Genomic DNA, 27,492 nt, shown 5'->3' on the forward strand with positions numbered 1-27,492 from the left:
GAAAATGGGCAAATAGAAACAACTCTCCCCCTCAACAAAAACCCCTAAGACCTCAATTTATGGGGTAAGTTGGAAGGGGTGGAAAAAGTATCCTTTGTTCTCTCTATTCCCCTATAGCAAAGATGAAGGAAGCTGCTACCTTTTCCTATTCATGGTTTATGAGGGCTGGCTCCTTTAGCTCAAGATCTGTTTCCCTGGAGTGTGTGTGTGTGGAGGGGGGATTTGGGAAGAACTGTGATTACATTTACCTCCCTTCTTTAATCTATTAGAAGGGAAGAAACATAGGGCAGGGGTGGGTTAGACCCTAGCATTGTGTACATTCTAAAGCACAGACCTTAGAATACCCAAATCTAAACAGTCATCTAAATCTCACAGTGTATCACTCCACACAATAACCCCCCCCCCCATTTCTCTCATTCTGGGGTTTGGAAAGTGGAAAGAAGATACAACCCAGGAGGTACTCATGACTGCGGAGCGGACTAGGTGAGGTGCCTGTGGGTTCATGTGGCTTAGGGGGATGTTAGTGCCATCTGAGTTTAAGGGGGGAAAGCCTACTGGGGGGTAGGGAGACCAGGAACCCAGGTTCCCAGTTCTGCGTAGAAAAGAAAGGGAAGAGCTGGGAGAGCAGGATTCTGGGAGCCGTGGGAGCTTAACTGCAGAGAGGTGAAGGGTGGTCTGAGCACACATTCCTCCCCTCCCTTCTCTCACAGCTCCAGGGACTGGGAATAGGTAACAGGAATCTGAAAAGGGGGAAAGACCGAATTAGGTTACCCCAGATTCCAAGGTCCCAAAGATGCCCCTGGGGCATGAACAAAGACAGGAGAGAAGCAGTCAAGACACCTCCTATCTCAACGAGTCTCTCTCCCTCCCCTCCAAAGAAAACCCAACGACAACATCAACCACCACTACCACCACCAGCACCAGCACCACTACCACCAAAACAGGTCCCGTTCCAGGGAAGCGCTTTGTGCCTGAATCTGACTAGAAGGCAGCCAAGGAGGGAGAAGGGGGGAGGGGGGTGGGGTGAGGGGGAGGGGGGAACAGGAACAGGGTTTCTCTCGGGAAGCCAATCTAATTATTGGGAGAGGGAGGGGACCCCCCAACTCTGGAGATTAAATTGAAGGGGGGGTGATGATGATTCTTTTCTACTTTGGGTGGGGGCTTCCTAAGCAAATCAGCCGAGCCAGACATGGAGAAGGGCCAACCTGAATCTCTTCTGAGGAGGGGAGGGGGAGAGACGGAAAACCACACTCATGCCCTTACTCTCTACAACCCTCATTTTTAGGGGGTTGGTCATATTCTCCCTTACTGAAGCTTTCATTGAAAGAAAGCAGTCGGGGTGGGGGGTGGGGTGGGTAGGGCTCTGACTAGCTCGATCCTTCTCTGTACAGAGCTGTTCCCGCAACTGTCTACCTCACCCCCCCCCCCACCTCAAACACACACCCTCCCGTTGGAGATCCAATTCAAACTCCTCACATTTAAGCATCCCCACACCCTGAAATAAGGAAAAGAGGGCGGATAACTTCGGGGAGCTCAGATTTGATCTCCAAATCGGCTCAGTTCCCGCCAGGGGCTCAGCGCTAGCTTTGGGGGCACAACTGCCCCCCTCCCCACCCCGCACATCTTGTTCTCATTCTCAGCCCCTGACATCAGCCGCCGCCGGAATCTCCTTGTTGTGCCTCCAGCCCGCTGCGGGGGAGTGAGGGGTGGGGGTAGATGGGGGGAACTTAGAAACCCCCCTCCATACAGCTCCTGTTTGGTCAGGAAAACCTCAGCATCAGGGTCGAAGTGGGGAGGACGGACCCCAGGTCCTGTAGCAAACTTTGAAGTGGGGGAGATGGCAAGAAAGGAAGAGGAGATTACAGCTCCCCTCCCCCCATTCTCTGCTTCTCTGCTTTCTCTTCCCCCCCACCCCTTTCAACTTAGGAAAGCAAATCCAGCCCCTATCGGCCAGGGAAATCAATAGCTTCTGCATCTCTCCACATCTGGAGGGCAATGATCCTCCTCACCCCTCCCCACATCTGGAGAGCCTCCAGCTGCGGAACGGTCGGCGCACGTTCCTCACTCTCCCCCTCCCCCTGCCCAAGTCTCCCCCTCCCTAGCAGTCCAGCTCCGATTTTCACCCCTCTAGAAGGGTTGAGATGGTGGTGGCTGCCTCTCCTCTGGTGTCCTGGCCTTACCTGACTCTCCCCTCCCCCCTTATTCTATCAGTCCTCCCTTCACCGATTCTCTCTTCCCTCTAATCTCACCTGTCTTCCCTTCACCTGTGATTCATCCTCTCCCCCCCCTCCAAACTGTTCCCCTCCCTGCTTGCTCACCTGTCCCACCCACCCACCATTTCCCCGCTGCGGTCCCCCGAAGGATATGGGTTACAGACCAGACGAAGGCACCAGCTCCTGGGGCGACTCTCCTGGCTCAGGTAGAAGAAAACCACTGGGGCGAGCGCAGGATAGGGCAATCCCTCCGGCTCCGAGTCCGTACTGCCTGGGTCTTTGTCTCCTGGCCCTGGTCCTGGCCCCGGCCCCGGTCCCGGTCCCGGTCCGGGTCCCGACAGGCCCCCTGCTCCTGACAGGTCGTTGAGCCGCACCAAGGTCTTGGGCTGCCCGAACTCTTCGGCATTGGCTCCATCTTCCTCTTCGTCCATCCTCCCGCCAGCCTGAGCCCCAGGTCTGGAGCGGGGCAAGGGGTACCCCCTGCAGGGGGGTCCTCACAGAACCGGAGGACCCCTGGGAGGACGCATCCGGGGGGCTCTAGGACGGAGGCTGTGCCCCCGGGCTGGCCAGTTCAGCCCAATTCCCGCCGCCCCCAGGGGCATGCTGCCCGCCGGGGGCCCTGAATCCGCTGTCGCGCTCCTGGCCCGCGGCGGGCCCCTCCTGGCCGGGTCCCCGCTTCCCCTGGGCCTCGGCTTGCCACCCCCCCCGTCCCCCCGCCGACTCCTCCTCACTTTGTTCAGGCTTCTTTGCTTCACGTCCAGGTGCTGGGCGCCCGACTCAGCGACCACCTCACTGCAGCATTAGGGAGCGTGGAAGAGCAGGGGAAGACTGGCTTAGGGCTGGGGGCCACGGCGGGGGGTGCCCCCTCTTCCCTAGAGCAACGAGGGCAGAGTCTAAGCAGTCAGCATCGCCCCGGCGGGTTGCCAGTTGTGGTGTCGGTGGGGGAAAGGGAAGGAGAACTCTCCTGGGGTGGGGGGGAGGTTTGGAGGGGGGAGCGAAGAGAGGTTCCTTTCTCCTCCCCCCACAAGCTTAGCAGTCCGGGTGGGGCGGAGAGATAGTAGGGGGCCGTCCTGGGCAGGGCCGGGGGCGGAGATGCGGCTGCTGCAGCTTTCGCTGCTGCTGCTGCTGCCGCTGCTGCCGCTGCCTTTGCTGTTGCCGTTGCCGGCGCCACTGCCTCCCTCCTCGGACCAGAGCCTGGAGCTAAAGCTTTGAGCCCAGCGCACAGCACAGCTGGATCCCTCACTCCAACTTCAAGCCCCGGGCCCCGCCCCTCCGGAGCCAGCCTCTCAGCCAATCCAGGCCTGCCGCCGGCCTCACGCCGCCCTCTTATTGGATGGAAGCTGAGGCAGGCGGGCAGGAGGCGGGGAGGGGGGGGGGTGGGAAAGAACCACAGCTGGAATCCGGTTCCAGCCCGGACGCCTGGGACCGCCCTTTTTTCCCTCCCGCCCCCCCTCCGGCCCCTCTGGAATGTGAGAAGCCAATCATAGTGCCACAGTGGTCGAACCCCTTTTCCTATTGGCTCCTGGGGTCTCGAGGACTCCCTTGTAGGGAGCCCCTAGGGAATTAGAGGGCTTGCCCCTGGGGTCTGCTGCCCCTTTGATCTTGGACCCTTAGGGGATTCTGTGGCTCCGAGTCCCTGGCTTCCCGGTCCCCCAAATTGAGATGGACTAGAGAAAAAACTGCAGCCTAAGAAATGAGGGAGGGAGACTGAGGAGTTAGATCAATCCAAGGGACCCGGAGGTGGGGGTGGAAGGCGGAGCTCTGGGATTCCGAAGGGGAGGCCCATGAGTAGGGCAATGGGGCCCAACGCGAAAACCTGGATCTTTTTTAAAGTGGCAACCCCAAGACCTGGTTACCCCGAACTGGAGGATGGAGAGGCAAGACAGTTAGGTGGGGCCTAATGCTGGAGGAAGGGCTGGGGGTGGGGCCTGGATTGATCAAGGGGCTAAGGCAGTCCCCAGGTTTTAGGGCGGGGTTTGCAATTGGATAGGGGTGTGCGGTTTGGGGTGCTGCGGGGGGCCAGAGAAAGGAAAAACAGCCTGGCCAGGACCTGTGAGGTGGGCGTTGCCTCTTCCTTCTTCCTGGGGCAAGACCCAGCCGCTCATTATCGGCTTCTGACCATGACACTGTGTCCCCTCCTCTAATCTCACGCTTTTAAACTGACCTAGGAAGAAGCAGCTACAGAGCCGTCTATTCTATCACGTCCCTGAGCTCCCTTAGTACCACCGCGCCGACCACACAGGGTGACAGGACTTCTTGTCTCGGTCGGTGAAGGGTCTTACTTTACAAAGCGGACGCTTTTTTTGTTGTTGTTTGCCTGGAGTCGGGGAACTAACCCTGGTCTGATCTGAAGGACTTCAGCACCCGGGAGATAAAGACAGAGGCCTTCTTGGACCCCTGGAGAGTACGAAGATGGTATGCGACCCCTGAAACAGGGGATTTCAGGGTGTTTGCTATTGGTGAACGTACGTGGAGCTAGGAGAAAACTAGAGATAACTGGGGCCAGGCTAGCTTCTGTAACTAAGGAATTATCCTTCCACCACAGCGTGGGGGGGGGGGGCTCACTCCCCGCAAAGCTTCGCACAGTGCCTCAGTTTCTCCCTCGATAGAATGGTGACAGTTCGAAAGAAGGAAATGGGAAAGAGGAGCCGGAGGAGTGTGTCACTATTGGACAGTTCTTAGTTCCCTTGAGAGAAGCCCGGAAAAAATAGGACCGGGGGTAACAAAATGGAGCTGGGTCTTCCCAACCGGGAGTCCGAATGCCTCCCGCTCCATCTCAGCCACGCGCTCAGACGAGGTCTCCTCTTTAATCAACCCTGCACCCAGAATCGGCGGCCGGCGGCAGCTGGTATCCTAGTCCCAGCACCCTGGACAGGGGGCGGGGCAAGTAAAAGCCCCCTTCTTTGGCGACTTCGATTTCTTACTTCCTCCTCTCTCCCGGCCTTCTTACCTAGTTGCTCCCCCTACAACCCATTCGATTCTAGCCCCCTCCCGCAGGAAGCTGTCGGGACTACGGAGGGAAATGCGTTACGATTGCAGCGTGTTGGGAATTAAGGGTTAGACACTGGGAAGCACTTCCTGAACGTCACGGGGAAGGAAAGGTACCGGAGAGGAGTCGGGTCACCTCCTCCCGAGCCACGCCTGGGAAAGGGGCATTGTACGGAGGCAGAGGAATGGAGCGCATGACCTCAGGCATCCCCTGGGACTCTATTTTCCGCGCTGTAAGGAGCAGCGCCACCCACACAGAGAGAAGGACAGACCCCTCATCCCTCCCTTGGTCAGGGTCGCGCCCAGGAGAAGGTTTCTGCTCCCGCAAAGGGTGGGGTTGGGGGGGGCAGGGAGCTGAGCTGAGGGCAGGGCGTCTGCGCCGTCGGCTCCCCAGTTGCCCTTCCGCAGAAATCGAGCTCTACAGAAGTATGCAAACGAGGACAGACTCATTTAAACTTAATGCTAATGAGCAGATCCCCAGTCTCTCCCTCTCCCAGGCAGAGAGCGAGCAGCTGCTCAGCTTTCCAAGGGCCCGAGAGTCTTAAACTCAACCCGGTGCTGGGGGTGGGCGGAGGAAGTCATCCTTTATGGGGATGATTATTTCTGATTTAGGAGACGAGGCTGACACCTTTCCTTTTAGAGCGGCGGAGCCCGGGGGAGGGTAACTTCGGTCGCTAGCTTCCTCCCCTCCCACCCCCCCCCCGCCCCTTTCCTTCCTTTCTCCATCCATCCCTTTTTCGGTCTCTCTTTGCCTCCCTCCTTCCGTCCTGCAGCGGTCGTCTCTCTCGCCCTGAGCCCCGATTCTCAGCAGCTACCTCGGGTAGGTAGGCCCACCTTTGGGGGCACCGGGTAGGGTGGGTGGGGAACACGATGAGGAGAAAAGGGGAGATCCCGTACAGACGCGACCTAGGCCATGCAAGGCGCCTTGGCCTGGAGGAAACTTAGCTATTACTCGCCCCCACCTAAATCATTCTATTCACCCTCCTAGCCCATCCCTTCCTCACCCCCCACCCCGCCCCTTCCCGCCTTACTAACCCTTCCTCGAGTCCCCAGGTGCCGAGTCCTGTGCCAAGCTCAGGAAGATAAAGAGAATGACAGAATAGGAGAGTTCTAAGATCATCTGGTGTGACCCCTAATTTAACAAAAAGAGAGTAAGTCCTAGAGTCTTAAGACATACATAGAACATTAGCGCTGGAAGGAACCTCAAAGATCTTAGCTTAATCCCTCCTTTTATAGATGAGGAAACTGAGCCCCAGAAAGGCTCTGATTTGCTCAAGGACACACAGTGAGGAGAGACACTTTCTAACCTCTAATGGAAAACTCAGATAGGAATCTTTGCCTTCTTTTAAGGAGTTCCAAGTCCAAGAGAGGCAGAATTTTCTGGGAATTTCTAATCACCACCCATCCTCTTCTTCCTCCCCATCATTATCATGACTATCCGTGTTGTAAGCATAGCTCACTACTAATAAATATCCCTAACAAAAATCTGGAAGGAAAAAGCCTGGTTCGTAAACTCCAGTTGGACATCTTACTTGCTTCCCCAGCCTTCAGTCTGTGGAACCATCTTGTCCCCCTTCTCTCTTGCTCCAGGGGACTCCCTCCAAAATACATTCCTTCAATATCCATAATTATTGATCAGTGTGAAGGGCATTATCTCCTGACACTTGGCCTTCTCATACTCACCCCCAGGAAATGACAAGCCTTAGATTTCCCTGTAGACTCAGCTCTGACTAGAAGTACAGTTAGAGTGGTATTTCACGGGCAGGTGGGCAGACATGAATTGGGGGGTGGAGCCAGAGCTGGAGGAGGCAGCTCCCCCAAATGTGTGAATTGATGGAACTGAAGGAACCCTCTGCTTAAATATCTCTCCTACTTGAACCTGAATTGCCACATTAGACATCCATGAGCAATGCTCATTTCCAGTGTCCCCTTCTCTGACCCCTCTTACACAGCACAATCAGATTAATTTTCCAAATGCCTCTAATCATGTCACGGCTTCACTCAAAAACCTCCAATAGCTTCCCATTTTCTACTGAATATATTCCAGATTCTTTGGCCTCCACAGACTGGCTCCATCCTACCTTTCCAGACTTACTTCCTCCATATGCCTCTCACTACACTATGCTCCAGCCTAGTCCAAACCAGACCACTCATTCTCTATCCCCCAGGCAATTCTATGCTTCCTCACCTCCCTACCTTTGCTTAAATTGTCCCCTATACCTTGAATATCCTTCATATCTCTTCCTGTAGAAATCTTGTAGAAATCCTCCAGAAAGTGCAAAGTTGATAGCATTTCACATGAGAGCAGTTTGTGCCCAAGAAGAGAAATACAAAGAAGAGGCATTGAAAGGGAAAAGACATTTAGAAGTAGGGGCTGAATTATATCTGATTCCCTGAGGCTTTAGGAGAGAAGAAACAGCTTTCCCCAAACTCTGCTTATCCCCAAGGTCTGTGCCCTGGGGGACTCAGAGGGCATTCACTAGAGGTATGCCAAGCAGAACTCCATATGTACTAGAGATATGTACTAGATATATACTTTCACTGTTTCTACTGTCTACTCTGCCCATTTCCCTGCTGGAGACCTCCTTTCAGCCTTCCTTCTGCATTTCCTGGCAACATAGTGTAGGCTCTGGCCAGAAAAGGGATAGCTGACCATGCTGGCCAGAACCCTAATCCCCTCCAGATGGGCTCAGTGGTCATCACCATGGGCCCAGATGTCCAGGCAGAACAATGACATCCCCCCCAACCCCAGTGACCATCTGTGTTAGTCTTCACCTATACTCTCTCCAGGGATGACCCAGTCTTCTCTTTGCCCTCTCACCCCATCTCTTCTCTATCCCTCCTTTTACCTTAACTCAGCTAACACTCCTTCTCTATCAGTTTTGATTCCCCCACTCTCTTTCCTTTTTTTCCTAACATCAACACAGACTCTCTGAAGTTCAAAGTAAATTGGAAAGAGGTTTGACAGGGCAATCAGATAAATGGGAGAGGCTGACCATAGATCAATCCAACAGAGAACCTAGGCTGCAGCTGCCCCCACCCAGTTACTCAATGACTTTCTTTCCTCCAGAACTCCCTCCTACTGACTCCTATCTGGAGATCCCTGGTGTTCTGCACCTGGCTCCCCAACCCCTGTCCCCTCTTGCTATCCCTTCCTGTGCTGTTTACAGGGAATACTCACCTTCTGAGCACACTTCTATGTCTAAAGTCCTATGATTCTCCCTTCTCTGGTCTGGTGGGGGAGGGGAGAGGAGAGGCAAAGAAAGGAGATTAGAGGATAGAGGAGAGGAAAAAGGAGGGAAGAGGAGAAAGGAGGGGAAGGGGGGGGGAAAGATCACACAATGTTTAGAAATCCTAAGAATCATAGAACTTTGAGATAGAGATTCTAGAGATAATTTCATCAAAGCTCCTTGTTTTACAGAGAAAGAAAGTGAAGTTCAGAGAGCTGATGCGATACTCAGCAAGTTTGTGTGGTACAACTTGCTGTTCAAAACCAGGTCTTAGACCTCAAAGGAAATGTTTTTCCCACTGTGCTGCATTGATAAGCCATTTCTTGGTCTCTGTGTTCCTTCCCGATGGGTCACTTATCACCTATTCCTAATTCCTAGGAAGGGATTCAGCAGGGTACCTAGGGGATCCTAGAGAATCAGGGGGACCCTAGCACCTAGCCCAACCCCTTCATTTGATAAAGAAAATGAGGGACACTCAGAATAGTAAAGTGACTTTTCCTAGGTTACACTAGGATTTGTAGTCTTCTGACTACAAGTCAATTAGGACTCTGCTTTTCACCATGATGTGGAGGCTGGCATAGAGCATCAGGAGTGTGAGTGAGGAGGGTAGGGGGCAGGGGAAAGGAAAGACCTGCTCAGTACTAGAAAGCAGGTAAGGACCACAGACTAAAAGAATTATGAATTCACACTGAAGCAGGAGGCTAGACACCAGAAGAGGACTTCTTGAATGTGAAAATATTAGATCAGATCAGAGGGGGGTCTGAGAATGAAAAGATGGGCCTGAGGTAGGTGAAGGCAAGTGGGATAAGCTATATCTCAGGTTGGCCAAGTCAGGGCTGAAGAAAAGCTTTTGGGGAAAGGAACACGTTGGTTGCTGAGCTCATTAAGATTCCTCCTTTCCAGCAGCTTGAAAGGATTTGGACACTTCCCATAATGCACCAAGCCATATGCAAATGAGGTTGTCATTCAGTTTTTTAAAAATAAAGGGTTCTATAAGGATATCTTATTCTTCCCCTCTCTCCAATTCATCCAACTACAAAGAAATGGGAGGTTAGGCACAGATTACCTTCCTAAACCCTTCACTGAAGGCTTATGAGCCCTTTCCTTGAATAAGAGCCAAGCCCTCCTTCCCTCTCTACTCTGAGGGCCCTTTTCCTCACCCCCATCCAGTTCCTAAGACAATGGTCACTGAAGCCTTGGGTCAGAAAAAAAAGAGAAGTATGTTAAGAAGGGAACTCCACCTTCTCAGGTCCCCAAGAGTACAGAATGAAGGGGGAAGGGGACTTGCTGGAAGGATAACAGATGGAGTTCCCCAGGGTCATACATCCCTTTGTCCTTATCCTTTTCTTCATATTCTAGGCCAGGTGTTCTTTTCCCCCTCCCCGCAAATCCCCCACCCCAGCCACCCTGAGTTCAAAGCCAAGACTCCACTCATGAGAGAGGATGAAAAGGAGAGAGGTTCTGCTCCAATGGGGAGATGATTAAGGATATTCGCACTCAAGTGTCTCCCCTCTACTCCCAGTCAGCTCTAATGTGAAATCAAAACAGAACAAGCCTCTTTTCCATTCTTCTTTTCCCAGCCCAAGGCTCCAACAACCTTATGGTAGTAGTGGTGGTGGTGGTGGTGATGGTGGTGGTAGGGAGAAGGCTGAAAGGGAGAAAAACTTTTTCCATTAACCCCTCCCCTACCTGGGCTCCTTGGTTGGAGGATTACACAGCTTTGGAGCTGAAAGGCACCTATCTAGTCCAACCCCTTTGTTTTACAGATGAGCAAAGGGAAACTAAGAGAAGTTAGGGGACTTATCCAAGGTCACACAGGTAGTAAGTGGTGGAATGAAGGTATGAACACAAATCTTCTGACATCAAAATCAGTGTTTCATGCACTGTGCCATGGTGCCCAGGCTCTATCTTCCTTTTAGAGTTTCCAGAGTATAAAGTCCAGGATCTGGGACACCTGAGTCCTCACCCTGGTCTATTGATCTTGTCATCCTCCCTGGGCTGGGCTGGGCTTTGTCCAACCAGCCTCTGTTGCCCCCAACTTGTAGTTATGGTGGGTGTTGAGGAGCATCAGACAGGAATGGAAGAAGCTCTAGTCTTGTTATACTTGGCTTTAGAGGTCAGAGCTAAGGGCACTGCGTGGGAATTATTTGGAGGGCAGAGATCTCTGCTTGATAGAAGGAAAAACCTCCTAGTAATCAGAGCTGACGCCAAATGAAATGGGCTATCTCAGGAGCTTAGGGAATTCCATATCACTGGAAGGCTTGGATAGACTAGGCCCCTTCTACTTCTAAATCCTATGACCTCTAGGGTCCCTTTTGACCTTGATATTCTTCGACTTGATGAAAGGATATATGGATAACTAAAGGAGGTAGATCCTAGGAGGAAGAGGAAGCAGTAGGGTAAGTAAATGAGTGAGTGTGTGGAGTGTAAACTCAAGTGATTCACCCCCATGGGTTGGGATGGTGGGTCGATGGGCTTGGAATCTCCCTACACTCTCAGGGGCAGGGACTAGGAATCTAAATTACCCCTCTTACTCTTCCTCTTCCCACAAGAACAATTTCCCAAGTTGCCCCCAAGGTCACTGCAGAAAACTGTTGGGGCCCAGGGGTTTATTCCATCAATCCATGGGGTCACCTTAGGGTCAGCAGGGTAGGGGGGGATTAGGAGGGAGAATCACCCATGGACCCTGTGAGGTCACCATGGGTTAATAGATGATGCAGGGCTCCTGTTGAGTCAGTGCCCCACTTTTGACTGCCCCCTCCTTCTGGGTTTGTCTATAGACTGGATGCTCAAAGACCCCTCCTAGAGTCCCAAGGGCCCACGATCAGAGATCAGTCAGTCATAGGAGCAACAGTTTTCGAAGTTCAGCAGGATCTGTGACAGGCAAGGAATAAGCCTGATTTTCACATATGTAAGCTGTGGCTTGGCTCTCTACCTTTTGAAGCCTGGTCAGGAATGGTAACTGTCGGGCAAGGAAGCTGGTAGGCTCTCCATCATAGAGGATTAGCACCTGGGACAGAGGAAAAGCAAGGGATGGGGGAGAGATTCTGGAGTAAGTCAGTGGGACCTGATGTAAGGAGGGACAGAGCTCAGAAGCAACAGGGAGATGCTGGCTAAGGGGAGTGGGTCCCAGCTTATCCATGTTTCAGCCTCTTTCTCCTTCTCACCCCAACACAAGATCAGAGGTATTCCAAGCTAGAAAAGGACCTTAGAGATAACCTAGTCTGATGATCTCAATGGAAAAATGAGGAAACTGAGGCTCAGAATGGGGCAGGGATTCCCCACAGAGGAGCCATTGTTAATTCAGTGAGCAACAACTCATTCATTCACCAGTAATCTCAGGTTTATTTCTTATTTCTCCACTACTAGGTTTGATAGGGAGAAGCAGCAAGTCTGATGGATAGAGAGCTGATCCTGGACTTGGGGAAGAGCTGGGTTCACGTCCAGCCTCAGACACACATTTGCTTTGTAACCCAGGGCAAATCATTTACCTAACCTTTCTGAATCCCAGGCCATTCTCTAACACTCTAAATTGTAGAAAAGCTGCTGAACTGCATAGATAAAGGGAGTTTCTTCATGACGTATTCCCTATGGTGGACCAACCATCAAAAAAGCTTTATGGAACCAAAAAATGATGTTTCCTATGGCTAGGCTGGTAGCGTTTAGTGGAAAATGGGGTTGAAAGGAGAATATCAGGCTTACTTTGTTGGGCACATAGATGGAGTGGACACAGTCAATCAAAGCCTTGGTGTCTTGACTCTGGGGGCTCCCGCAGATGACAATCTGTTGAGAGTATGCAGTGAATTACCTGGTGATCTTGAAGGCCCAAGAACCCATTTGAAATTCTTACACTCCTACTACTCCCTTCTCTCTGGCTGTGGTTCTCTTCCCCTCCCCTTCCCACCGAGGGTCAGGCCTCAAGAGAGAATTCCCAGGTTCCTTAAAGCAAAGGGAGGAAAGCCAAGAATGAGGACAGTCTGGACCAGCTGCTTTGATTATAAACTAATGCAATCCTTAGTAATTAGGGCAGAGCCACAATGCTGCTGGCTGTCGCAGCCATGGCTAAGAGCGCACACACAGATACACGCAGACATACCCATACCCTAAACTCACAAATAAATGAGGCACAGGCACAACTACAGACATGCTCGTATGCACACAGACACACATACTTGTAGACATTCACAGATGCAGATACGAAAACACACACAGGCACATAGGTACACGTACCTAAATAACATACATACATGTGCAAATACATAAGCAGTGATGCGCCGATGCAGGCAAAGGCATACATGAAAGTCTCAGAGACCGGAGAGGGGTCCAGGCTTGTCTCTTGGGCATGGCCCTCCCTACCCGCCTGACTCCTTCCCTCCTGGGCTTCCTGGACTCAGAGGCTCCCAAAGGAAGCTCCTCTGACCTTGACCCCCAGATCTCCTTACTTTCAGTATCCCACTCCCACCAATACCTGCTTCATTGTCTGCTGCTGGATGCTCAGAGCCCGGACCATCTCTGGCAGTGCCACAGGGACCCTCCTAAGCCGATCAGAGAAGGCAGTCAGCAGTTTGACACACTTGTCCATCCAGTCCCTCCGACCAGTGTAACCATGAAGCCGCAGTAGGTTGTGGGCAGACACCGAGTTAGCACTGGGCTCAGAGCCATCCTGATCTGGGAGAGTGGAAAGGAAGAAGAAAGAGCTTGTCACGGAGCCTTGGAAAGGGACCTGGAACTGGTCCCTCCCTAGTAGTGCCATTTGCAGGGAGCCTGGGAGCAAAGGCATTGGGAGGGGAAAAGAAGGAAGCTAGGATAGGGGTATGTATGTAAGGTATGGGTTTCTGACCTCTTCCAAAGGTGTATACCTTAATCTGGAATCCAGCTCCAGGTATGGAATCACAAGGAAAATATGCCCACCTTCTTATAGGACCGTCTGTGTATATGTGTGTGTATTATATGTATATGTATATATATTCCCACCTTATAGGAGATACACACACATACACATAGATGACATGTATGTGTGTGTGTGTATGCATAAGGCAGCTAGGTGACTTGGTGGATAGAGCATCAGGCCTGGTGTCAGGATGTCTTGAGCTCAAATGCAGCCTCAGATACTTACTAGCTGTGTGATCCTGGGGAATTCACCTAACCTGTTTGCCTTAATCTACTGAGGAAGGAAATGGCAAACCATTCCAGTATCTTTGCCAAGAAACCCCCATGGACAGTAATGGTGTGATAAGGCTCACAGAGTCACAAAAGTTGGACCTGACTATGACTGAACAACAATCACAAAAAATTATATATAGATTTATTCCTACCCTCTTACAGGACAACACACACACACACACACACACACACACACACACACACACACACGACCTCTCTCCTGTTTCTGATATTCTTATGTGTGCCTTTGCTTGCGTTAGCACATGATTGCTTGTATATTTGCACATGTATGTTATTTAGTTATGTGTACCTACATGCCTGTGTGTGCATTTGTATGCTTTTGTATCTGTATCTGTGTATGTCTATAAGCTTGTGTGTCTGTGTGCATATATGGATGTCTGTAGTTGTGCCTGTGCCCCATCTGTTTGTGAGTTTAGGATATGGGTATGTCTGTGTGTATCTGTGTGTGTGCTCTTAGCCATGGCTGTGACAGACAACAGCACTGTGGCTCTGCCCTAATTACCAAGGTTTGCATTAATTTATTTTATATATATACATATATATACACATATACACACTTACATATCCATATATATATAGAGATCTCCACACGCATGTATACAGACACATATATATGCATGCATATATACATATATAACCTATATATAGATCTATATATACCTATGTATCTATATCTATCATGTGTACACACACATACATACACACACACACACACATACACACACACACATATCTCTCTCCTATAAGAAGGTGGGATAGGAATAGGGACTAAGCCTGTGTCTTATTGGTATAGGGAACTCTGGGGTGGGGAAACTCCCTGTACATATGTAGGCTGGTGCATTCTCTGCAATTTAAGAGTCTGTTATGTGACAGGGGCTGCCCAGGATCCCCAAGCCAGGCTGGGTCAGAAGTGGGGTCTTTCTGACCTTAGGATCAGATCTCCCATCCATCCCACTGCACTGCCTTTGGTAGCTGTAATAACATATGGATGGAATGACCAACGTGTGTTAAGGGCTTGGAAGTTTCTGAAACCCCATACAAACATTAACCTATTCAGTATTGCTAACAACCCTCTGGGGCAAGAACTACTGACATAACTATGAATTATCTCCATTTTATGGCTGAGGTTTGGTGGGATTAAGTGATTCCCCAGTCACCAGAGGTGGGATTCCAATCCAGATCTCTCCTGATCTGGATCTCTCCAAGCCCAAAGCTCTATTATATGGCATAGCCTTTCCAGGGGAAATCCTCCCAGCGCACTCCTGGTTGGCTTTCCCTGCACTTCCCCCTTTACTGACCATCTTTGAGCCTAAGAGGGAGGTTGCCCCCCAGTTCGGCCTCGCTGCAGAAATAGCCGCCTCCTTGGCTGTCCCAGAAGAGTCTATCCTGCATTTCCTGTAACCTCAGTGCCCATTCCAGCCATGCAGATTCCCTGGAGGCTTCATACAAGTCCAACAAGCCCCGGATCACAAAGGCGTAGTCTTCTAGAAAGCCCCAGAACTGTGAGGAACTAAGGGGACAAGAGAGAAAATGAGAGATGGACAAGGGAGATGGGAAGGAGGGGAGGCAACAATCAATGGCAGAGGTTCTTGACTTTGTGTCATGGACTCTTTTAATAGTCTGGTAAAGTCTACAGATTTTTCTCAGAATAATATTTTTTAAAATAATTCATAATGAAAGGAAATGCTAAATTTTAGAGACTGGTGAAAATAAAGATGTAATCTTTTTTCCCACCCAAGATCATTAACCCCCTGAAGTCTCTCCATGGACTCCTTTTGTGGACCCTGGATTAAAAACTTCTGCTCTAGGAAGAGCATGCCCCAATTACTAAAGAGGAGCTATACACCATTCTGTCTTGCTTGGGGCAGTGGAGAAGATAATTAACGTGTTCTTCCTTTCCCAATATGTCCAACTCTATTTCCACCCTCTAAAGACAGACCAGATGAAAGTAGAATTCCTCCAAATCCCTCCAGGTTCTTAGAGTCTTCCCCACATTCCTGGTACTGCCTATCTGAGCTCCTCCTCTACCCCAAACTTTGCCCCCGCCCATCACTCCGTGGAGGACCCAAGCCCTGCTACTGCCTTTCTCTGTTTGGACCCTTACCTCTGCTCTACAGTTCCCCCAACAGCTGCATAGCACCCCCGAACAAGTCGCCCACTACTGACATCAAATAGGTGCCGTTTCAAAAACTTGGCCCCATCAATGGCCTGGCTGATCAGTTCTTCTTTGCCCAGGACAGCCCCTGCTACTGCAAAGCCAGATACCATCAATCCTGAAAGGAGAAAAAGGGAAGGAAGGAAGAAGTGAGGGAGAGAGGTTTTGTGTGTGTGTGTGTATGTGTGTAGGAATCATAAGGATCACAGATTTAGAACTGGAAAGAACCTCAAAAGTCATCTTATCTAATGCCTTCATTTTATCAATAAGGAAACTGAGATACAGAGGTGACAGGGGCAAATAGCACAGCTGGAAATCAAACCCAGGTGCTAATACTTCCAAACCCAACATTCTTTCTACTCTGCCACACTTCCTATAGTCATCCCTTCTACCTCACAACTTTGCCCATCACAGTTTCAATATATTAAGGCTCGGCATAAGAAATTAAGTGGGAATTTGGGGGGAGTTTTGCGGAAGCCAAAGACTACATGCGAAGGCCAGGAGACAACACAGAGCCTATGACCAAATATTTAACCCGAATTTTACAATAAACACCCCATAAAAGAAAATGAAAAAATCCAGACTTCTTCTCTGATATGAAGGGAGGGCCAAAAAAAAATTTATGCACATTTTCCAGATTGTGGGGGCACCATGCCCCTAACCCCGTGATGTGGAAGAGATAACTGTAATTGTTTATATAGTTCTTCTTTCTGGGTCTCTGTGTCCCTACCTGCAGAATGAGGGGGTTGGACTAGGAGGTGTTCTCTCTAGGTCTCTTTTAGCTCTGACATTCTATGAGTCTATGATTTATGCCCTGCTCATAAACATCATCAGCCCATTTCTAATCTCCTCATTCTATTCATTCCTTCCTGCCCTGGAAGGAAGCAACAGGGATTCAGCCATTCTCTCTGCTATTGGTGTATGGTATTGGTAAAGTGATCAAAAGCTATCCCCATGCCAAACAGCCAGCATTCTGGGAGTCTGCTCCTCCCCACCCCCACCCCACCCAATCTCAGAGACACCAGGGCTTCCCCTACCATTCCAGGCAGCAAGCATCTTGATGTCCAATCGGGGGCGAGATCGACGTTTTCGGATCTGTATGAGCTTCTCACGCCCAGTATCTAGCAGCGTCCGCACAGTCTCTGCTTCCAGGCCAAACCGAGCAGCAGTGAGATCCATCGAGTACCTCACTGTCAACACATTCTGGCCCTGCAGCTCTCCATGAGGGTCCTAAGGGATACACTTGTCAGGCCTGGGGTAGTCTCACCCTGACTAAGACTCTAGGCCTATCAACATGTCTTGGCATTTAGGGCTCTTGGATCCTGTCTGGTGCCCACAGGTTTGGCCCTCTCCCTGGGCTTCATCTCCCTCCCCTTCAGGTAGAGAATCTCTATCCTCTACACCATGGAAGCGACCAAACTATGAATGAGGCGGGGGCATCTCATCACAGGGGAGAAAAGGACCCTGTTGCCCCAACCCATATCATGCTCATGTTCACTTGGACTCTAGGCCTATGCACTTTGGCATTTAGAGATCTCCCTGAGGGGCCTAGAGATAAAGCATGGCCATAGTGCGGTCATCCTCCACCCTTAGACTTCTAAGTCTCCTTCACCTATGGCCCTTTCAATTGCATCCTTCACCATTCCCTTGCCTGTGTCCCCTATTGCCCACCTCATCTGCACCCTCCATGGAGGGTCTTCTTACCTGTGCCCACCATGACCTCATTTTATGTATGTCCCCCTAGTCCTTCCACTTGTTTCTCCATGAACTCATTTGCCTGTGCCCCTCTGGAGTCCTCTTACTTATGCCCCCATGACTTTCTTTTACCTGTGTTCTCATGGTCACATTTACTCCAGGGATTCTCTAATCATGGCCTTTTTATCCATGTCCACTCATGGTTTCCCTCAGTGGCACCCTCTCCTGGCCTCTCTCATGGGTCTTCCATTATAGCCATCCCTTACTGATGTCATCTATAATCTTCTAGCCTGTAGCTCCCTAAGCTGTGCCCACATTGGGCATGAATGGCTTCATTTATATGTTTACACACACACACACACACACACACACACACACACACACACACACACACACGCCCCCTGGGGCCTTCACCTGGGTACTTCCTATGTTGCCTGTTTCAGTAACTCCGTAATGCTTCATGAAGAGTTGACCAAGAGTCAGTGGCTCAGTAGCACCTTCCACGGGCTCTGGAAGTAAGGCTTTGATCTCATTCACTGTCCACAGGTAATAGGCTCCCTCCTTGGGCTTCACTTCCCCCTCAGGCACAGAATCTGCATCCTCTGCACTGTAGAAGCCTCCAGACTATGGGGAGATGGATAGTGTGGGGTCTCATCACAACTCCGTGTCTTAGAGAACAGGGCAGAAGAGGCTTCCTTTGCCCCAACCTGTACCCTCCTCCCACATCCACTCACCAGATGGCTCAAGCTCTGGCTCACATACTGTAGGATGCCTTTGGCAACATCGGAAAATAATTCATCTCCAGAGATCTACAGAGGTGGGGATGGAGGGGTGGGGAGAGGGAGGTGTTGATTTCTTGAGGAAAGCAGGGAGCATTCACACAGATCAAAAGGAGGAGATTGTGGCTTTGGTGGCCCTTCAGAGAGATCTACTGGGTACTGTTCACGAGATGGAAAATTAGGGTGACCTGGATGGCCTTGGGAAATGGGGGAGGGCCACTGAGCTATCCAAAAGATTCAAACTTTGCCTCAACATCTAGAGTATAAGGCAGGTAAGTCACGGGTCACCTGGAAGTCTTTGGGCATAATCAAGGTCAGAAATGACCTCAATATCCATGGGAATAGGATGTCAGGGGTTACCTGGAAGGCCTGTGTGTAGGCTACTGCCAGCTGGGCCTGGTCATAGAGCATTTTCTCAAAGTGAGGGATGTGCCACTGACGGTCAGTGGAATAGCGATGAAAACCCTAACCCCAAGAAAGGTGTTAGGGTTCAAAACATGACCAAGCCCACCTGATCCGCTCAGCCCTGCCCAATCTGCTTCTCCTCACCTGTCCCACATGGTCCCGGATGCCTCCATTTGCCATCATCTTCAGTGAGTGCATGGCCATTTGCTGGGCTCGAAAACCATCAGAGGTCATTCGATGAGTGGCCCAATAAGAGAACAGGAAGCTTAAGATCACTGCAGGGAGAAGGGGCTCAGAGATGAGAGGCTGGGTTCGGCCAAGAAGAAGCTCAAGATCCCTTATGGTTGGAGGGCCCACTGGGAGGTAGGATGGGCCCAGCAGTAGGCCACTGAACATCTTGGGGAGAACAGGAGATGGGTAACTATCAAATGGAAGGGGGAGGGGACAGGAACCACTGACCAGGTGTGGGGAATTTGGGGGCCTCTGCAAAACCGCCATGCTCTTCATCATAGACCTCCTCCAGCTGTTGGAAACACCGCTGGCTGACTGCTACGGCAGAGGGGGGTAGTTCTCGGTCGCCCACAGTGATCTCAGACCTGGCCAACAGGGAAGCTGTGACCCGTTGACTGTTTTCTAATAGTGTTGCCTTGTTTTGTTTCCACTGTTTAGGAAGGAATCCAGGGAATTGTTATGTAGAGTGTAGGAGACTCTCCCCACAAACCTCCCCTTTTTTCTATGTCCAGCCTTTTCCCTCTCCTCCCTCTCAAAATCCCTCTTGTACCATCCTATCCATCTCTCCTTGCCTTCCCTATGTGCACTCATCCAACCCATCCAATCATACTCTTTATTCTATTCTATCACAGCCCTCCCCTGCCTGCGACCCTCTATCCTACATGTATCATGTGTCTACCTGATCACGGATCCTCAGGAGGACAGTTCGGAAACCAACGCGTGTTAGTCCATCCTCGGGGGGGAAATATGTCCCCCCAACAAATGGTTGGAGGTCAGGGGTCAGCCACACATTCATGGGCCAGCCTCCACCACTGCTGGTGGCCTGGGGAAGTGGATGAGCAGAGAATTAGAAGGTAGCCTTCAGCAGCCTCCTGGCCTCTGTCTCTCTGGCCTCTCAAGAGACCCTCTCATAGACCTCTCACCTGCACGAAGGTCATGTACACTTTGTCCACATCAGGACGCTCTTCTCGATCTACCTTCACACTCACAAAGTCCTCGCTGAGTATCTGTCCGATCTCCTTATTCCGAAACGATTCCTCTTCCATCACATGACACCAGTGACAAGTTGAATAGCCAACTAGATCCATGACCAGACAGTATATGTATGTGTGGCAGTGGTCATTAAGGGCTGTCCAGAAGGGGACTGACCAGATCCCCCCTATACAGTTGTAATAGGGAGATCAGTGAGGACTGACCAGAGAGGATAATCAGTAAGGGCTAGCCACTTTGGACCACATTCAATCCAATTCAGTGTTTATCAAGCACTTGCTATGTGCCAGACTCTGCTAGGTGCTAGAGATACAAAGACAAAAATGAAACGGTCTATGCCTTCAAGTGTCTTCCACTCTACTGGGGATTGGGAAAATAGTGGAATGGTCAGAAATGTAAAGGCAATGTAAAGGGCCACTGAGGATTGGCCAGAGGGGATCAATGGAAGCCATGAGGAGCCAAGGTGGAGGAATTGATGAGCGTTGGCCAGGGTTGGCGGGCAGCAAGGGCTTAGATGAGAATGATCTAAGAGAATCAATCATGGGCTGTCAGGTGGGAGAGTCAAGCATAGTCTGCATTGCCAGCTAACCACAGTCCCACTGGACAGGATAGAAGGTTGATGTCCTCCCAGTTGGCTGGCTCAAACCAATGACTCATCAGGGCAACTTATCCTAAGGGACATCTTGGTATAGTCATCACCCTCCACTCTAGAGTCTAGAGTTGACCATTTCCCAGTCAGGTCTAAAGGGAAGGATGGGGAAGGATATTACCTGAAAGAAAAATTGGTTTGTTTTCATCCTTGGCTTTATCAAAAGCTTCTTGTCCCCATGGGAACCTAGAAACAAAATGGAGAAATGGGGACAATGAATCTTAGGCCTCAGGTAGAGGAGGTGTCATTGAACAGTTCATGGTGGGGTGGGAATGGCTGAGTTGTGCTAAAGTGTAGAAAGGATAGACAATGTCAGGGAACAGGAGATGGGCCAGCTTTCTCCTACCCTCTGTGAAGTTGGGAGTAACGGGACGAGCAATGAGGGAGAAGGGTATATGTGCTGGTGGGGAGGGGTGCAGAAGGGGAGTCTCTCACCAGTCCATTGGATGAAAGATAGAGAGGAGGCTCAAAGTGAGCCCTTCACCCATACATGGGGTAGGATGAGGGGCATTGTAGGGACTTGAGGGGAGGAAGTGACAGGAGTTCTCACCAGTCCACAGGGTTGTAGGCATGTTGTAATAGGTAAGGTGACTTCTCATGGATCAGACGGTTGGGCACCTGAAGCTGGGTCTGGGTATGGCTTTGTCGTTGATCCTTTGCTCCAGTGGCCATAGCACTAGGACCACTTACTGATGTGCCCCTGACCAAAGTATCCATCAGTGAGCAAAGAGTGAAAGAGTATATGCTGAGGGGGTTCAAGGAAGGAACAACCAACAAAGGCTAGGAAATGCCCCACAGTATACTCTTAAACCCCTCTTCACATTCAGTTCCCCCTTTCTTCCCCACTGAGCTCCCTAGCTAGCCCCGTTCTTCTACCACAAAACAGACCCACCTTTCTGGACCTGTCAGTAAGCCTTGGTTTTTAGAAGCCCCCTTGTGTTTTTGAAGGGGTGAAGAAAGGTGACTCATGGGGGTTCCCTTTTCTAGGCTAGGCTCCCTACAGCTTCACCCCAGATGGTACATAGAGATGGTGACTTGTGAGACAAGAGTTGTCACAATGGGTAGAACTCAGGGATTCTGTTCCCTCCCCCTCCCAGAGGGAAATCCTCCCCCATATTGCACTGGGGCTTTTGACTAGAGACCCATGTTTCTCCTCAGGAACACTCAGAACACAACAGAATACTTGGGACAAGCAGTCCCTAATCATCATGATACAAGTGGCTATGGAGTCACAAGACCAGGGTTCACATCCTGCTTCTGATGCTTACTACCTGTTTGTTTATGAATGCCTTTGGTGTTCTTAATTTCCTCATCTATAAAGTGAGGGGCTTGGACCAGATGGGAGGACTCTGAGGCCCCTTCTAGCTCAAGATCTATGAACCTATGATTGTCTAAGGCAGGAGAGTCAGTGCTGGGAGGAACATCCCAATGTTTACATTTCCCTCCCAATCCCCCAGCCCACCCAAGAGAAGAGGGATAGACTACTATAGATAATGGAAGAGGATGAGTAGCTTGGAGACAGATCACAGACCATAGATTTTGAGATGGAGTGGGCCTCAGAAACTGGGAATGATTAATAGAAAGGGGAGTTTGATGGTGGTGATGGGGGGTACCCTGGACGCAAGGAGAAAAGATTAAGCTAAGAGAAGTCTGGATATGGGGACAGGTTAAAAGAAAGAAGCTATCTTAAAGGAGCCCCATTAATAGTTCTAGGGGAACTAAAAAAAGAGCTCTAGATTTGAAGTCATAAAAGATGGGGGTTTATCCTTCTGATTCCACTATTTACTATCCAAATGACCTTGGATAAGTCACTTCCTTTCTCTGGCTCAGCCTCAGTTTTTTCAGATGTAAAAAGGGTTTGGACTACAGGCATGCCTCCAAGATATTGTGGGTTCAGTTCCAGACCACCACAATAAAGTGGATATCACAATAAAATGAGTCACATAAATTTTTTGGTTTCCCAGTGCACATAAAAGTTATGTTTACACAATACTATAGTCTATGAATGCAATAGTATTACATCTAAAAAATTGTGCATACCTTAATTAAAAATATTTTATTGCCAAAAATGCTGTCATCTGACCTTCAGCAAGTTGTAATCTTTTTAAGCTGCTGGAGGTCTTGCCTTTATGTTGATGGCTGCTGACTGATCAGGGTGGTGGTTGCTGAAGGTTGGGGTGGCTGTGGCAACTTCTTAAAATAAGACAATGAAGTCTGTCAATCCACTGACTCTTCCTTTCACTTAAACTCTTAGAGGCCACTGTAGGGTTATTAACTGACCTAATTTTAATATTGTTGTGTCTCAGAGAATCGGGAGGACAGAGGAGAAAAAGAGTAGGTGGAGTTGTCAGAACACACACATTTATTAAGTTTGCTGTCTTATATGGGTGTGGTTTGTGGGGCTCCCCAAATGATCACAATAGTAACATCAAAGATCACTGATCACAGATCATCATAATAAATATAATAATAATGAAAAGTTCGAAATATTGTGAGAATTACCAAAATGTGACACAAAGACAGAATGTGAGCACATGCTCTCGGGAAAATGGTGCAGACAGACTTGATCAACGCTGGGTTGCCACAAATCTTCAATTCGTAAAAAAAAAACCCAAAACCACACACACACACAATTATCTTCAAACCGCAATAAAGCTAAGTGCAATAAAACAAGGTATGCCTGTAGATGATTCTGAAGGTCCCTTCCAACTATAAATCCTGTGACAATTTTTTAAGGACCCGAGAAGAGGGAGCCCAGATACTTCTAGCTGGCGTCCCAAGGGGTCTCAGATCAGATCATAACCTCTAAATGCTCACGTGATTATGGACCTGCATGGCTGGGAGTTCGGGATGGAGTGGGGAGGATGAGCATGAAAAGAGGTGGGAGGGGAGATGGATCTTGGTGGGAAACAATACACCAGACAGTTGGGGGCGGAAAGGACCCAGACGGGAAGAAATTTAACCTGGAGCCGTCCCGGAGCCAGAGGGTGCGGGCCATGAGAAGCGGTTTCCCCTCCCCTGAAGTAACCCTGAGTATACCTGCAGGTTCCTGCGGCGAAGTCCAGCCCTGGCCCCTCCAGGATGCAGCGGCCCAGGAGGCTACGGGCGCCACGAAGCATGGCTGCCCTAGGTTAGGGAAAAGGGTACCCGGTCCAGCGGGGATCCGGGTCAGCTGGCTGGGCCTCGGACAAGGAGGCGGAGCCAAGGAAGAAGACCGGGCTGGCTGCGGCTCAGCCCCAACCCCTACAGCCAGACAGCCCTCCTGGACCCTGCCTCTCCAGTGCCCCAGGGCTGCGCATCCCATGGGCAGAACTTCCAACTTCCAAGATCTGACCCAGTAGCTGAGGCTGGGGTCTACGCCGTCGCCAACCGTTACCAATCATTCATCTCCCCCCACCTGGGGACTAAAGACCCAGCTTCAGGCCCCGGCTGGGTCATCCGCCTGGGTTCCCAGACCAAGGGGGGCGAGATTGCTTGGGTGAGCGTCCATCCCTGGTGTCCGCGCTCCCTCCGGTGGCCAAGTGTGGGACTACGGGCGGGCTGGGAGGGACTGAAGAAGGAAGGAGGAGAAGGATATGAACTGGATGGAAAAGATCCCAGGGAATCACAGGGATCATCTGAAGAACCTGAAGCCCAGAAAAGTTAGGTGACTCGCCCAAGATTATGTGACTAGTAAGTATCAGAGCCAGGATTCGAACCCAACAAGTCAAGTGATTACTTCACTGACCCTCACTGGGAGTCACCAGATCACAGCTGTGGTTGGACCAGCCTAACCAGATGCCAAAGGGTCAGGTCATAGGGAAATAGTAGGATTCTAGGATTTCTAGCTGGGAAGTATTTACATGGGAGTAAACTGAGCCTTAGATGGGGAAAACAAGAGGCTGAAGAAAGACAACCCTGAGAGAAGAGAGGTCAAGTGGCCCCTTGCTTTTTTCATACCTCTGCCTGAATGCCCAGCCCCTTCTCCTCCACCTATCCAAATCACAGAATCTGGAAGTTGGAAGTGACCTCAGAGGCCATATAGTTCAATAAAAATCCTAATCTAGAATTCTATCTACGATGTCCTCTAAAAGAGGCTTGAAGTTCCCCACAGAGGAATTATTTAATTTCTGAAGTGGTCAGTTTCAATTTACAGGGATGGAGACTAAGCCCCTGATTTCCCTGTTCCAAGGAACTTCTACCAGTGTAGTCTGGCACCTTATCAGGGGCACATAGCCATTTTGGGAGGGACATTCCAATATCTTTATTGCCTACACCTGTGCCCCACCCAAAGGAAGAAGAATAGACTAATATAGATGAATGGAGGAAGAAGAGTATCCTGGAGATATATCATAGGACCCCAGATTTAGAGAGAGACATGAATCTATAATAGTTCTAATTGTTAAGAATTTTTTCCTTACACTGAGCCCAAATCTGCCTCTCTGCAGTTCCTCCTCCCACACTGTTTCTAAGAAATAATCTAATTCTCTTCCACAAGCCCAAGCCAGCCCTTCAGCTACTGGAAGATAGTTAGGATGTTGCCAATAAGACTTTTCTTCTCTGGGCTAAAGAACCCCAGCTCTTTCTACCAATCTTCATATGGCATGGTCTCAAAATAACTTCTCCAGCCTATTAACCCCTCTTTGGATGCTCTCCAGATAGTTAAAGTCCTTCCTAAAATATGACACCCCAAACTGTGAACTCAATACTTAGATGTGGTCCGATTAGGGCAAAGTAGAGTGGGACCTAAAATTGAACATAATCCTTAGACAGGGAAAGGTAGCACCTTCCTAATGCATATGATTCCTAACAAAATAGCCTAAGATGGTATTGTTGGTTTTTTTTTTACTATCATATCATACTTCAGACTCACGCTAAGCTAAAAGTCCCAAATCTTTTCCAATTACATTTTTTTAACCAACAAAAATTGATTTTCTCTCCCTTCCATGCCCTCCCACCAAAGGGGGAAAAACAAAATCCTTGTAGCAAATTCCCATATTGGCTACTTCCAAAAGATACGTCTTGTTTTGCACTCTGAGTATGCCACCTCTCTGTCAGGAGATGAGGTAGCAAGCTTTATCTTCTGGTCCTCTGGAGTCATGTGATCGGTCATTTCATCAATCAGGCTTTTTCTTTCAAAGTTGCTTGTTTTTACAGTGTTGTTGTAATTGTATAAACCCTTCTCCCTCTGAATCAGTTCATACTTTTTTCAGATATCTAGACTCACCAATACCATCTTGCACTTGTGAAGTTCATTTAAAACACATATACACAATGCGTGTAAGACTTGACATTCATTTCATCACGGAATAGTGGTTAGAGTCCTGGACTGGGAGTCTGGATTTAAATCCAGCCTCTGGCATTGACAAGCTATGTGACAATGAGCAAATGACTGAATTTCTCTGAGCCTCAGTTTCCTCATCTGTGAGAATGGCGCACATGTCCAGCTGTATTGGGAGTGCCCCAGTCCAACAGATCTGGGCCTGATGATTTCTGCTGCAGCCTCTGCAAACTTTAAAACACTATCAGCTACTACCATGATAAGATAGCAATAACTCTATAGATGCATTAGATGCCACCTTCTTTAGCTAAAGCTCATCATCTTAATGTCACCTTCTCTTTGTATGCTGACTCTTTCCACATGAGAGCTAGCATTCCCAACTTTGTATTATCTACAAATTTCATATAAGCGTGCTTTCTAAGGCATTCATTGAAATCTGTGATAAAAGGGCATGGGGCCAAAGAGAGATCCCTGGGGCACTCAGCTAGAAACCTGCCTCTAAGTCCTTTAATGGCTGTTCTTTGGGTCTGATCTCCCTGCCCTTTAAGGCCAAGCTCAGGTGTCACTATCCTTCATGAAACCTTTCTCATTTGTGCAGCCCCTTAGTGCCCTTTCCTGGTACCATGGAAAGAACACTGGCTCTGGAGCCATGGGGCCTGAGTTCAAATCCTCTCTGATGTTGGATGAGATGATTTTTGACATTTCAGTTCTGGATCTATGAACTCCTAAAGTATTTACCACACTTGGTACTTTGCTGGCTTGTGTGGCTAAAGGGTGCACACTACTCATGCTGCTAGGTGGATGGGCCATTGAGTTAATTCATCAGGACACACATCTTATACAGCCCTGCAGCTGGATGGCAGGCTGGGTCAAGATTTAAATAAGAGTGGGTTGGATCATGTGTGGAAAATTGCACTATGCAAATTACCCCAGGCTATTCAATGCTATGAGGAAACATTGCTAGTGATGCCATGTGGCTGTGAAGCTTAGAATACGGCTATGACGGCCAAAGAATCCAAAGTGTGGGTGGAACAAAGGACAATGAGTATAGCTAGGCTGTGACAGATACCCAACAAGGACTGCACAGTGACAAGTGGTGCACAAGAGACCAAACTGGAGAAGGAGGCAGGCAACCTTATAGACCACTCTACCTGGCTGACTTGCTGTTATTTCTCACACACAAAATTTTGTCACCTAGCGTCATATCTTTGGGCAAGCTGGGCCCCATGCCTGGAATGCTCTCTCTGATCATCTTCCTCTCTTAGGATCCTCTGCTTCCTTCAAGGCCCAGCTTATGCCACCTCCTATGCAAGGCCCATTCTTAATTCTTCCCCTCCCCCATCAAAAGACATACATGTATACATACATACATGTGTGTATGTATATATAGATATACATTGCAATTACTTATTTGTGTATACTTTGCTCCTCCTCAAATTATACATGTGATGTATAGATATTATAATTACTTATCTCTGTATGCCTCATTCCCTGCTAAATTACATATATATGTATATGCAGATATATTGTAATCACTTATCTGTGGACACTTTATTCCCCCCTAAATTACATACATATCTATATACGCAAATATAATAATTAATCTGTGTACACCTTGTTTCCCCCAAATGACATGTATATGTATATATAGATATATTGTAGTTACTTATCTATGGCTTATTCCCCCTTCAAATTACATATATATCTATAGCC

At 49.4% G+C, this 27,492-nt stretch overlaps 2 protein-coding genes across 10 annotated transcripts in view; both read right to left on the reverse strand.

Annotated features, from left to right (window-relative positions):
• CACNA1G (calcium voltage-gated channel subunit alpha1 G) overlaps positions 1 to 2,644 on the reverse strand; it is an 87,340-nt gene extending 84,696 nt beyond the window's left edge. For all 9 annotated transcript variants that reach the window (XM_036754049.1, XM_036754043.1, XM_036754048.1 and 6 more), the window contains exon 1: positions 2,367 to 2,644. In XM_036754049.1, coding sequence (XP_036609944.1) covers positions 2,367 to 2,644 — 278 coding nt within the window. The remainder of the gene's footprint in view (positions 1 to 2,366) is intronic.
• An 8,626-nt stretch (positions 2,645 to 11,270) lies between these two features.
• Positions 11,271 to 21,488, reverse strand: SPATA20 (spermatogenesis associated 20). Its single transcript, XM_036756841.1, has 16 exons — positions 21,412 to 21,488; positions 21,070 to 21,219; positions 20,641 to 20,705; positions 19,804 to 19,958; positions 19,560 to 19,703; positions 19,109 to 19,310; positions 18,794 to 18,924; positions 18,605 to 18,709; positions 18,200 to 18,274; positions 17,880 to 18,089; positions 16,808 to 17,000; positions 15,720 to 15,888; positions 14,914 to 15,125; positions 12,900 to 13,099; positions 12,134 to 12,214; positions 11,271 to 11,441 (listed from the first exon to the last, which is right to left on the reverse strand). The coding sequence occupies exons 1-16, from the start codon at positions 21,486 to 21,488 to the stop codon at positions 11,271 to 11,273; spliced, it is 2,340 nt and encodes a 779-aa protein (XP_036612736.1).
• Between the last annotated feature and the right edge of the window lie 6,004 nt (positions 21,489 to 27,492).

Source organism: Trichosurus vulpecula, chromosome 4 (genome assembly GCF_011100635.1).
Source record: "Trichosurus vulpecula isolate mTriVul1 chromosome 4, mTriVul1.pri, whole genome shotgun sequence".
NCBI classification, from domain to species: Eukaryota; Metazoa; Chordata; class Mammalia; order Diprotodontia; family Phalangeridae; genus Trichosurus; species Trichosurus vulpecula.

Excerpts from the sequence above, each read along its gene's own strand:
- SPATA20 (XM_036756841.1), bottom strand. The coding sequence starts at position 21,488 with ATGAGTCACCTTTCTTCACCCCTTCAAAAACACAAGGGGGCTTCTAAA. Across the intron at positions 15,889-16,807 it reads GATGCTTGCTGCCTGGAATG|GATTGATGGTATCTGGCTTT; the intron begins GTAGGGGAAGCC and ends TTCTCCTTTCAG. Across the intron at positions 13,100-14,913 it reads CCCTCTTAGGCTCAAAGATG|ATCAGGATGGCTCTGAGCCC; the intron begins GTCAGTAAAGGG and ends CCACTCTCCCAG.